The following is a 12,637-nucleotide window of genomic DNA, read 5'->3' as shown; positions in this document are numbered from 1 at the left end:
ATGTGACTCAGAATGTGCATTCCTGAGATGTTGTCTGAGAATAGATTTTATCAAAAATACTTAATATGGCGTTAATATGGAATACTCATTTGAATTTCATCTTAAAACTGGAGGCACCGTCTGTGGAAAAAAATTGGCTCCAAGATATAATTGAATCATACTTATGGAGGTGGTAAATCCTTGAGAATGGGAAAATTATAACTCTCCAAATAATTTTTAAAAGAAATTTTCACAGTAACAAGATTTGTGACATTTTTACATTTGTCCAACTTTTCCTTAGGCTTATTTAAATATAACAAATTATTGAGAAGAGACTCCAACTTTCTCAAACATTGTCCTTAAATTTGAAAAGCAGAACCTATAGTATTCTGGCTGCTTACACCTAGCTTCTTACCATTTTGTGACACTTTTTTAATATTTGAAATTAAAAGATATACCTGGACTGAATTATACCCAAAGTTGGAGATAAAAAACATAATAAATATGAACTGACAAAAATGTTCACGTTTTCACAATTACATAAAAAATGAATCTAAAGGAGAAGAAGAAACACTTCCTATACGAGGACTCAGGAGATTTTAAAATTCTACAAATTCTGTTGCATAGTTTTCAAAAAATAGATATCTGGAGGTAGATTCGCCATGTCTATTTACACCTAAGTCAGTATCTCAGAATTCTTTCCCATTTTTTTGTGCCACTGCTTAAATTCTTTAATGTGGAAATAATTATTACTAGAGTGAACTCAGCTATAAAATTTATAAATTTCAACATTGGTTACATTTTATATAAACCTAAATTGCATATTGCCCATAACCTTAAAAATTTACTGCATAATTATACATTATATTATTTTATATAGCTCTTTCATGTTAAATGGTTTAAACAAATTTTCTATATTAATTATGAAGCACAGGTAATATGTATTCTATTATATGAAAATTACTATAAACTGTTGGGAGAACAAAACAAAATTTGAGAGACAAACTGGAAAGAAAACTACAAAGGGCGTGGTAAAACACTTTGCCTTTGCCTTTTAGTTATAGAACAGTCATGAGGCAGCATTGAGAGCTTTATTTCAAACTCTTAAGCAATGCCTCCTCTTATTAAGGTGTCCTTTTTTCTTATCATCATCATTCGCCAGCTGTTATTCCACAACACCAACACTTGCAAAGCTGACTTGGGTATAAAAACTGTCTATATGTTTGTGGCTGGTGTAGCTGTACTGTGTTGGCATCCTACATGAGAGACAGCATACTCATGTGACCACATAAGCGTGGATGATTTACTAAAGTGAGGGTGACATTGATATCTTGTTCCTTTTTGCCTTCCTGTGCCCTGTGGTACCTAAAACAATTGTCTTTTTAAGATTATAAGTAGAGGTACAGACATTATAGTTATGGACATTTTTTTTGTCAGAATAGTGACCTCAGTTTCCAGAACTGACATTCATCATCAGAAACAGAAGACATTGTTTCCCCCCAACGTGAGTGAGCGAAAACAGGGCCCTGTGTCTACAAGCTTTGGAATGGTGGCCTGGGGTCCTATCTCCCTAAGATCAGCCTGATAATTTGAGTGAAGCCTAAATTGTCTGTTCAACACAAACACATGCCAAACCTATCACTAATCTTCCTACAGAGGGGTCCCAAGTAAGGACACTGACCAAGACAAATCCGGTGCCCTGGAAGTTTCCCCCTTTTTTTATGATTCTCCAGAGCAATCTGCACAGGAATAAAATGAGGAGTCCACTGAAGAAGGTCACAAAGGAGGAGAGGATAAACGCTGCCTGGACCTCGGTTGTGCAGGTGGTTTTCCCAAAGTCTTCCCCATTTTCCTCTTGTAGCTTAGCTTGATACATCAGGAGACGGAATGGTCGGGTTATTCTGTGATGTCAGGGTGGCATGGTAACCGTTCCAGGAAGTAGAGTCCATTGTATTACAGCATCTGAATGCTGCGTGACAACCAAGGAGGAGTTCTGGGGCAAAGGACTCCATCCACCATGCTGCCATGCTGCAGGCTTCAAGTTGGTCCTCACCTGGGGCCTGCTAGGACCTCACCACATGGGTAGTCAGAAGATGAGATCGCTAGATCTGATGGTTACATTCATTCTCTCTGACCTCAAGGGAACCACATCCTCTGGGACCATGATCCTACTGATTTGGTAGCTAGCTAACTGTTTGGCTTATTTCATCAACTTTTTGGGTGAAATAACATTCAACCCATATGCATGTGGATGAGTTGGTTCTGTATTGGACAGCAGGTCACACCCTCAATCATATCAGACGGACAGAGGAGGAAAGCTTCAAGTTTTTATCATTTTAAAAAGTTGTAGATATGTAGGATACATTGTTCTAAATATCCAGTGTGTAACACAAAGAATAATTAATAATATTTTCGTATATTCCAAATTTTTGCTAAAATAGTGGATGCTAGGTGCACTGGGCCACATGCAAAGGTGAGATGTGATTTTAATTTGAGATGTGAGATGTCTATTTTAATTTGACTCTAGTAACCATTTCATTAGGTATGCATGTTATCAGCACATTATGCTGTTTTCATTAAATAAATATAATTTTGAGAAAACAAGATGTCTTCAAACTGAAATAATTTTTTTTTAAAATTTTCCTTTGAATGAGATAAGTCTATCATACAGCACTGTAAAGAGCAGTTTTACTAGTGCAATCATTGTTTGGTTACTACTTCAGCCTGTAGATTGGGTTTCCTTATCCCTTCTTTTGGAGACCCTCCTCTTTCTTGCTTTTATTCTTACACTGTCAGAAAAATGATTGGCCCATCAGAAGTAAAATTCAAAATGGGAGAAATTCATTGTATCTAGGTGTTTTCAGAGGTATGAGAAATATCATACCTTACAGTGTGCACAGGTGGCGGTTGAATTGTCAGTCTGATGGAGGGCCTGGTTTGCACCAGTCACCAGGAAGATGACCGACAGGAGCAGATGAGACATAGGGGAAATCATGTGACCCTTGGGAGCCCACCATGACTTTGCTCTGGGGAAGGCTATTCTCTGAAGAGAGCAGGAGCAATTCCTAGAACTGCTGCCAGTCATACTTCCTTCCTTGACACTTGCATTTTCACAGCATCTTGTCATTGAGCTAGGGTGAGATTGTGATGAACTCTGGTCTCGCAGTTAGAAGTCCTGAACTCAAGCCTGGGTCCTTCTGCTGAGTTCATGTGTAATGTCTACCAAATCACTTTAATTTTCACGGTCTGATTTGATGTCAAGGACAATACCTACTTGATATAATCATTGTCAAGATTCGAAAACATAGCATGAACATATTTTGAAAAGCATAAAACAAAGAATAATAACAACAAAACATGCCAGTATCATGTCAGTTCCTTTTCTTAGTAGCACTGATTATAAAGGAAGGAAGAGATTACAAAGGAGGAGAGTGAGAGGCAGAGAAGAAGGAAGGAAGAAATCATTTGTTCTTTAGACATGCATGAACTCTCTCCTCTATCCTCCTCCTCCTTCTGTCTTTCTCTCTCCCCAGGCTCTTCCTCTGTTTCACTCACACACACACACACACACACACACACACACACACACACACACACACATACACACACTTATAGTTATTCAGACAACAAGATCAGAGTTTCCAAGTCAAAATTTATCCATTTCCCTTAGTCTGCTTTCTCTTAGATAATGATTAAGCTATCACCACCAATTTATTTTCCCATTTTCTTGATTTCTGCCACTCAATATTTTCAAAGTATTTTAATCCTCTCAAAGGTATTCCTGGCATCTTTTTCCTTTTCCCCATTTGACTCAGTTCAAACACCTAGGTGGTTTGTTTCTCTAATAATCTGCTACCCACATAATAACATTATTAGTTTCAGCACAGGAGACAAAAAGCATGCAGGTGGTTTCAAAGTAAGTTATCTTCTAACTCACTGAACCTAAGGTGACCCAGTCTCCAGTTCTCCAGAAGGGTCCTAGGCTCAGTGCCCTGGGAATGCCCTCAGTCCTGACGTAACTGAGATGGCTGGTCACCCTGCACTCCAGGAATCTCCAGCTACTTTGTGTTCCTGCCACACCACCTCCTCCTAGCCAAGAGAACATAGACACATTTTTCTTCTTCAGACTTTTGCAGCATACTGCCTCTGTCCCCTCTGCCTAGGACACCTGTGGCTCTAGAGGCAGCCTGGTGTCACACTTCAGCTCTCCATTCCTGTAGGTCCCAGCACTTCCTTCTGACTGTCCAGTGGAAAGGAAAACCCCACCACATGTCCTTGTGATCTGTGAATGCGATTCTGAGCCTGTCTTCATTGCACTTCATAGCCTCCCACTGGGTTTACTTCCTATCTTTTCTCCCAGGACTCTGAACTCCACAAGCACTGTACATCACCTGTCTTACTAATCACTATGTACCCAGCATCTCATAGGGTACCTGGCACACACTGGGCAGATGCAATGAATTTAATAAATAATTGTTGATTCAATGAATAAATTAGACATACTCAAATATACGTGGGGTGAATGGAATACTGAATCTTCAGGGACTGTAAACTAAGTCATTCACTGTTATAGTTATTCACTGTTATAGTTGTCCCTCCAAATTCCTGCATGAGCACAGGAATGTCCAGAGGTGAAATGATTAGATTATGAAGCCCAATGGGTGGGTAGACCAGGGGAGGCTTTGTTAGACTGAAGACGCACTCTGGACAAAGGTACTTTTTTTTAGAGTAGTCAAGTTGACCTTGGATTTCTAGATGGTTCTTCTGGGTTTTGGTTGGGGCTATTTGCTGCCAAGCCCTTGCAATAAAATCTAAGAAACGAAGACGATGCTTGCTGTCAAGTGTTTTTGTTTGTGTTTTTTAAAGTTCAAATGAATTCTTTTTAACATATCAGTCATTTAATTAGAAAATTTGCTTCACTTTGTAGACATCTCTGTAATTTACCTCTGGGTACTCAGATTTTCTGAAAAAAATTAGACTTTATAATGAGATTGAATAAATGATTAATTTTAATGATTTACTCTCTTCAAGAAACATGGCCTATCTGGGAAAGTAAGAACTTCATTTCTACAGTATGCCTAGTAGTACTCATGAATGGACGTATATGGATGTTTGCAATGCTTTTGAAAGCAATAGATGATGTTGCAATGTTATCTTTTAAGGACCCAAATCCATTCATTAAATTCTGTAACCTTATCTTTTGCTATTTTTACAAGTAGGTTTATTTCTTGTTCCCAAAGATCATCCATTACCATTGACCAAACACTCATCATGAAATCTTGGGCTGCTGTTCACACAGTAGACAATTACAGAACTGGGTCTAAAGCCAAGGCTGAAAACAATTGCCTCCTTCAGAGCTCTTGAGTGGTGGTGGAATTGCCTCATGTAAGCTGTCTCTGGGGTAAATACCTCTTTTGATGGAACGTGTTTATCACTTGGGAAATGTGAAAGATGAAAAGCTTGGTTCCTCCAGGTTTGTGCACGGGCAGATTTTAGTCACCAAGTGATTTCTGAACTCCACCTTTGGTTTTCATTTTCACTTTAACTTCTCTCTTTAATTTCACCAATAGGGAGAGTGAGAAAGCCTTCCTTTGAAGAAAACACGGATCCTATTTATTTGGATCTGTGTTTTACTGAAACTTGTCCTTTCTGAATTCTATTGTCCCTGTGGACGGTCCACAACAAGATGTCCTACTGTGATAGAAATTAAAATGCCATAGCTAGATGTCCAGGGTGGGTGTGGGGGTCTGTTTTTTTTAGAAAGGAAGAGCACTGAAAAGGCTGGTGTTCTGAATAATACAATTTGATTTGAAATCCATGTAGATACCTTAAATTTTGTTTATATTTTCTGTAGAATTTGTTGGTAAACATCTGAAGTAGAGACTTTGGAGAAGTTTCCTATATTTCCTGAATCCTAATCTTCTTATCTGTAGGGTGAGAAGGTCAGACTGGTGTTTGGGCTCGCTCTCAGGGTCTACACACTAGGGAAACTTTTTCCCATGGTCCTAGATTATTTATATGACAGATTGAAACATCTTACCATATTCCAGTGTCTGACTTCATTCCTCTAATGGATTATTTTTTTTTCTTTTGGTATTAGGGATTGAACTCAGGAGCACTTGACCACTGAGCCACATCCCCAGCCCTAGTTTGAATTTTATTTAGAGACAGGGTCTCCTTGAATTGCTTAGTGCCTCACCATTGCTGAGAGTGAATTTGAACTCTGGATTCTCCTGTCTCAGCCCCCCAAGTGCTGGGGTTACAGGCATTGTCACCACACCTGGTTTCAAAGGGGTTCTTTATAAAAATGAGGGGAGGGGAAGAAGAAGATTGAATCATTTTGGAGTGACTCTTGATGAAAGGGTGTTGTCTTTAAAAAATTTTCTTGGAATCCAATTTAATTTCTCTTCAGATCTCATGGAGTTACTTTCATACACGAAGGGAGCATGGTTACTTGGGCAACTGTGTCTGATTCCATCTCTGAAACCAGAACCTTCCCTCTCTGGTCTGGCTAGGAATAGGCTTAAGTAGTTTGCAAGAGAGTCTCAGTCTCTCTCTCTCTCTCTCTCTCTCTCTCCCCGCCCCAGGCTCCCATTCATTAATCTTTTCTCATTATTTTGATTCTACAATTGTACGGAGTTATTTCTCATTTTGGGTGTTTGCAAACTGTGTATGTATGTCCACATGCAAGCATTCCCAATATACAAACACAACACTTGGGTGAATTGTGAAATGCAATGAAAAATTTCCTCAATCTCTTTAATTTTTTAAAATTTGTGATTCCTAACTAATGCATTAAGTGCTTGGAGGGCATTTTTCATAAATCATTGTGGTACAAATACAACAAAAGATAAGATGTGAACATTCTTCATTTGACCAGTAGATGGAGGTATTTTATAGAGAATTGGCAAGGAGCAAGAGGTTTGTTTTTGGTTTGTGTTTTGTTGCCTTTGTTTATTACCGTTGTTTTTAAAGAAGGTGGAGGAACCCACCTAGAAAGGGGACGTGAATAAGAAGAGATGGAGAGTCTCCCAATCCTATAACATACAGGGCTTCCAAAAATCTATCAACCTCACCCTCAACCTGTTTTCTATTTGGGGTCTCTCTGTTTATCTTCTGCAATTCTCTCTTAAAAAAAAAAAAAGAACAAAAGAATAAATTAAACTGTTGATAATTCTGGAGTTTTTTTTCTTTTTTTCTTTTTAAAAATATAATATCTATGGATCCTTGAGAGTCCTAAAAATCTTTTCAGGAGAATGAATAATGCAATCAGTCTCTGGCAATCAGGCCAGCTGAACATCAAGCTGGTGATTTTATCTGAATGTTTAATGCTCACCAGCAAGAGTGGGGTGAGGGAGACAACAGCAGAGGCCCACGGTTGGCAGTTCCAACCAGCAATCCTGGCTGCAGTGCCAGTGCCCTGATGATTTGCCATCCCTCTGCCCACCCTCTCTACTGCTCCTGTTTGAAATGACTGGTCTACCATTGAGAAGCTGCAGCAAATCCCAGACCATTGTCCCAGCGGCTGGTTGCATTATTCCTGTGGGTGCTGTGCAGAGGCTGCTTCCAAAATCCTAATTACAACAAACTGTGCATTTGTTTGAGTCCCAACATGAAGCTTAGGTGAAAAGAACAGTTGTAACCAATGGCACAGGAGATGAAAGCCATGTTTTCCCTGTCAGTCCCCACTGAGTTGGCATGTTCCTGCAAACACTCCTCCCCAAGGTTCCCAGTCTCCTTGCAAGCTTTGGCGAAACATGAAAGGATCGGTCTTTAGCTCCATCTTTGGTTTGGGGACGGCACAGCAGTTTCCAATTATCTCATGAGAGAAGCTAAAACACCAGAAATACAAAATAACTTTCCAAACATAAAATTCATCCTAATCTACGCATTTCAAAGAAAATCCAAAACAGGGATATATGATGTGTGCATGAGAGGAGTGAAATGGCTTGGAATGGGTTAATTGTTTTCTAGGACAGAAATTTGCTTACTTACCCAGCCTTTGCTCTTTTTCCCATCAAAGGATAATGCTGCCCTCTTTATTGGTATTTCTGGCTTTCTTCATCAGTATTGTGATTTTAATTGCATTTGTCTATTTTAATTGCCTTTATATGAAAAGCCCTTGATATAAAGCTCTTCAAATTAATACACTTATTTTCTTTTCCAGCATGTCCTTGAACTAAGGGTTTTTGTAACATAATATGCAAAAGGTATATAGATAAGTATTAGGGTACAGAAATCATTGAGCATTAAAATATGCTTAGCCCCTAGTTTTAGTCATACTTTTTTTCAAAGGAGGAAACTGGGATTCAGGAAGAGGAATTAGTTCTTCAATCTATGAAAGCAGATTGGAGCTACTGCAACCAAATAGGATTTTGGAGAAAAAAAGAAAACCTATGAAGGTTTATAGTCATCAAAGACTAATAGTAAGCTTATTTCGTAAAACCTTTGAATCTTCTGAGTGTTTTAAAATATCTTCTGATCTCACTTCTAACAAGCATTGAGCTAATGGGGGCGGGTGGCAGGGGAGTACTACACAAGAGATAAGAATCAAATCCTTTCTGGCCAGGAGAGAGAGTGGAAGAAGAAGCATAGCAATTTGGTGGTGAGATGTTATTTGCTTGTCACGAAAGCCAAACTCTACGGAATGTCCTCCTCTGAACAAGTTATCCCTTTCTTTTATCATTGATACTGTCTGTAATCCTTAATGCCAAAGGCCAGGTCCCCTTCCACCAAAGTGCTATGGCGATTTTTGCACCAGACTAAAGATTGTTCTTTGGGAATCTTTCCACAAGGGGGCAATATCAACTAACTTTTGCCCATAAAGTCCTCCAACCTCTGCCACCACTGCTACCAACAACTTCTGTCACCATCACTGCCACCACACCCACCTTCTCTTTTCCTATTTATTTATCTATTTTTAAGAAAAAAGATTTTTTTTTGCCTTGGGATATGCAAAAAGAAAAAGATAGAGAAAGAAAAAAAGAGAAAAAATTCTTCAGAAACCACATCCTGCTTAGAGCAGGAAGAAGTAAAAAATCTTGAGAAACATTGAGATAAAAGGAGAGCCCTTTATCCACCATCACCCCCACTTCTTGGCAAAAGCCCTGGCTCACCTCAGTGATGCTAAAAGGAGAAATAATGGGCTGTGCACATCAGTCTCACAGTTTGGGAAGCGCTTAGAATACCTTTCTGCTCTGAAGTATGGTATGGCAGAGATCTGTAACTTAGGTTAACAGTTAATCCATGCCCTGGATCACTATCCTTGGTTTAGATTTTTTTTTGGGGGGGTACTGGGGATTGAACCTAGGGGAACTTTACCACTGAGCTACATTCCCAGCCCTTTTTATTTCATTCATTTATTTATTTTTATTTTGAGACAAGGTCTTGCTAAGTGGCTGAGACTGCCCTCCAACTTGCGATTCTCCTGCCTCAGCCTCCCGAGTCTCTGGGATGACAGGCAACTGCCACCATGCCTGGCTAGAAAATGTAATAAAAGGACCAAAATAGCAAATAGCATTGTTCCTTCTTCACTCCAGATGTCTTGTTTAGAATTGGCTTTTATTACTATGAAGACCAAGAGTGATCTCGATCATAGTCGATCAAGGCTCATCACAGAAATCAAGACATAGGAGAATCTTAAAACTTGTTCCCATCAATGTGCATTAGCAAAACAAGGTGCAAAAGGAAAAAATTTCCATTAGTTTCCCCTGGGAAGACTGTGCTGCTGTTGGCACGGTGGTCCAGGAGCCTCTTCCCTGGCTTTAGGAGTCTTCTCTACCAACTTCCTTCAGCTAGAAAATAACCTTTGGGATCCAGGTTCCCAGACTCTTCTTTTCAGCCTTGGAACACACACTGGCAGTCATTTTCCCTACCCCGTTTCCTCTCCTCCTGGTTGGTGGTAGTGGATATGTTCAGAGTCTCGTGTGTTGGCCTGGCCAAACATCACCCAGATGTTCCACCACCCATTAACCTTTTTGCTGGGGCTGGAAGTGGGCAGAGTAGTGCCTGAAGAGGCAGACCAGCCAGCTTTGCTTCCCTGTTGGCGGAGAACTTCTTGTTTGAAAAACACGAATTTCCAGCTAATGGGCAATCTGTCACTTGCTCTCTAATAGAAATCACCTGCTCCTCGAATAATCATTAAACAAATTGACAGTGCACAATAGCTGGACTTCTCAGCTTTAGTACTGCCTGGCTGGAACCTAGTAGATGGAGTGGAAACAACAAAAGCAAACCAGTGCTCATCATTTAGAAATTCATTATTCACAGGGGAATCATGGCCTCTGTTAATTATGGCTCCTTCACCAATAAGTCAAGGGGGCTTTTGTGGCCAGGTGAGAAGCATCCTGGACCCTCGTGGGATGGCTCTGACTCTTGAATTTTCTGTTTAACAAATCTGGTGGTAGTAGTGGGGGAGTAAATGGGGGGGTCCAGAATCCTGGGAGATAAAATACCGATTCCATCTGATTCATAGCTCACATAGGGTTCAAGTTTGGTACTACAAAGTGTTTTATAAATTTAAAGTATTAAACTCTCAACTTTGGATACTCAAGAGTAATAATAATAGTTATTTATTGAACATAGGGTTCCATATCAAAACTTTATGCAGATTATCTCACCAAGTCATTACAATGGTGCACAGGAGATATAAATTTCTCTACTTTAAAGATTAAAAATTTGAGGTGCAGGGGAATTCAGTGATTTTCCCAGGGTATCCAAGCTAGTAAATGGTGACTGTGATTCAAAGTCCAGTCTAACTGACTCCAGATAAGTGTTCTCACCACTAAGCTTTGCAGATTGCTTTACAGATGGGTGCTTTGCAAGCTGCTGCCTTTATCTTGGGCGGAAAACTTGAGCATCTGAGGCTGCCTCCCTGCAGAGAGGTTAAACCTCCTTCCTCCTTCCAGGCCACATGGTTCATTACAAAGGGGCACTTGATGTTAATGAAGGATCTTTAATGGCCTTATATAACTATCCTGATTGCCTCTGCTGCTCTGATTTGAAAATCATGTTGCATCTAAGGGGACCTCTTTAGTCTAACGAGAGAAAGAAGGGGTCGGAGGGTGGAGAAAAGGGAAGAGAGAGCACATGGAAAAGATGAAGCCAGCTACCACCCGATTAGCAGTATTTTGTAGACTGCATGGATCAGAGGACAATTCTCCTAAGGAGCAGCCAGACTAGGAGACAGCAATGCTTTGAAGGAGCTGCAGTCCTCTAGAAGACAAGCAGGTGTGCACTCTGGGAGATGAGGCCAGGTTCATCTAGAACTACTTCAGGGTGAGGTCTGTACTCTAGAGACTATGTTCAGAAGCTGAGAATAGCTCTATTGCTCTGAACTCCATTAGGAAGGGGATATAACCTCTGCTATGTCATTTGTCATCAAATGCTTAGTATCCGTGTCTGGAATTAGGTCAACCCTTCATTGATCTTTTCAAGGCACAAGTTGTTGGTTGGGGTAGGTTGAGAGAAGGGTATTAAATTCTTGTGAATTAATTTCATTTTTATAAATCAACAAATCACTCAGCTGAGAGTCACCCATCTATTTTGTGTGTGTGTGTGTGTGTGTGTGTGTGTGTGTGTGTGTGTGTGTACTCCACAGCATCTTGCAAAATCTTTCCACGCTGTAAAAGATGAGTTTAGTGGAGGAGAAGTTGTGCAGTTAGGGCAAACATACAAAAGGCAGTAAAAAACTATGAAGAAGCATTTGATACTTAATTATAGCCTCAACTGTGCAACCCTAAAGAGGAACATGGGATCACATGTTGTCTGAAGGAGCAGATAGTAGTAGAGAACTGGTAGACTTTAGAGGACAAAGAAAGGAAACAGAAAGGGTCATTCCAGGTGAGAAAATGTCATCAGATGCAAGAATAAACATATGTGCCTAGGGGAGAAGAAAGCAGAAACATTCTTGGTATCTCGCCATTTTCCACCTCCTTCATAGTAAGAGTCTTGGATGGCAGGTGTTAAGATACTGATTTTACTCAAGAGTATGAGTTAACTTGTCTAGAGCACAGAACTGATCAGGAATAGAAGCCCGGATCTTTGATGCTCAAGTCTGAGTTCTTTCCTTCAAACGATGTCTCCTCTTAATTTCAGAGCTCGATTCTTTAAAGCAGAAACGAGATCTATACATAAATGTCTAAAGAAACGAAAGAAACTAAAAGCTAGAAGAAAATTCAGTCATTAGTTATTTGATCTGATAGAGGCAAAGACTTTGAAAGTATAAAAAGAATGAAAACAATCACAACAGGGAAATGAATTTCTTTGCTTGTATGGAAATTAACTTCTTTGTATTTTATAAACATCATAAAATTAAATCAAGCAACGTATTTTTACTGGAAATAATTGGTAGAAATTTTGATAACTCTCATAAATTTTTAAGAAATAGTAAACACTACAGGCAAAACAGAAAGGAAACAGGAACATTCAGTAATAAAGACAAAAGTTAATATTTGAAAATGATCTGAAAGTTCAAATAAGAGGAAATTTTCTTCATCATGAGTAAAAAAAGTGTTACCTCATCTACTGTTGTTGAAAATGTAGATGTTGCCAAATATCAAAATATTCACTTATCTGACTCAATAAGTCAATTTTTAGTTATCTGGCCTTAGGAAGTGATCAGAATTTGGGAATAAAACCACCTGAAAAATATATTTTA

General features: G+C 39.4%; 1 protein-coding gene across 1 annotated transcript in view; it reads right to left on the bottom strand.

Moving 5' to 3' along the window:
* The window catches only part of Kcnu1 (potassium calcium-activated channel subfamily U member 1), a 167,076-nt gene extending 165,221 nt beyond the window's left edge, over window positions 1-1,855 (bottom strand). Inside the window, exon 1 of the mRNA XM_078031345.1 lies at window positions 1,661-1,855. Coding sequence (XP_077887471.1) covers window positions 1,661-1,855 — 195 coding nt within the window. The remainder of the gene's footprint in view (window positions 1-1,660) is intronic.
* Window positions 1,856-12,637: the final 10,782 nt, after the last annotated feature.

Source organism: Ictidomys tridecemlineatus, chromosome 14 (genome assembly GCF_052094955.1).
Source record: "Ictidomys tridecemlineatus isolate mIctTri1 chromosome 14, mIctTri1.hap1, whole genome shotgun sequence".
Lineage (NCBI taxonomy): Eukaryota > Metazoa > Chordata > Mammalia > Rodentia > Sciuridae > Ictidomys > Ictidomys tridecemlineatus.
Note: the sequence above shows the minus strand (reverse complement) of the source record. Positions and strands in the feature narration are given on the sequence as shown.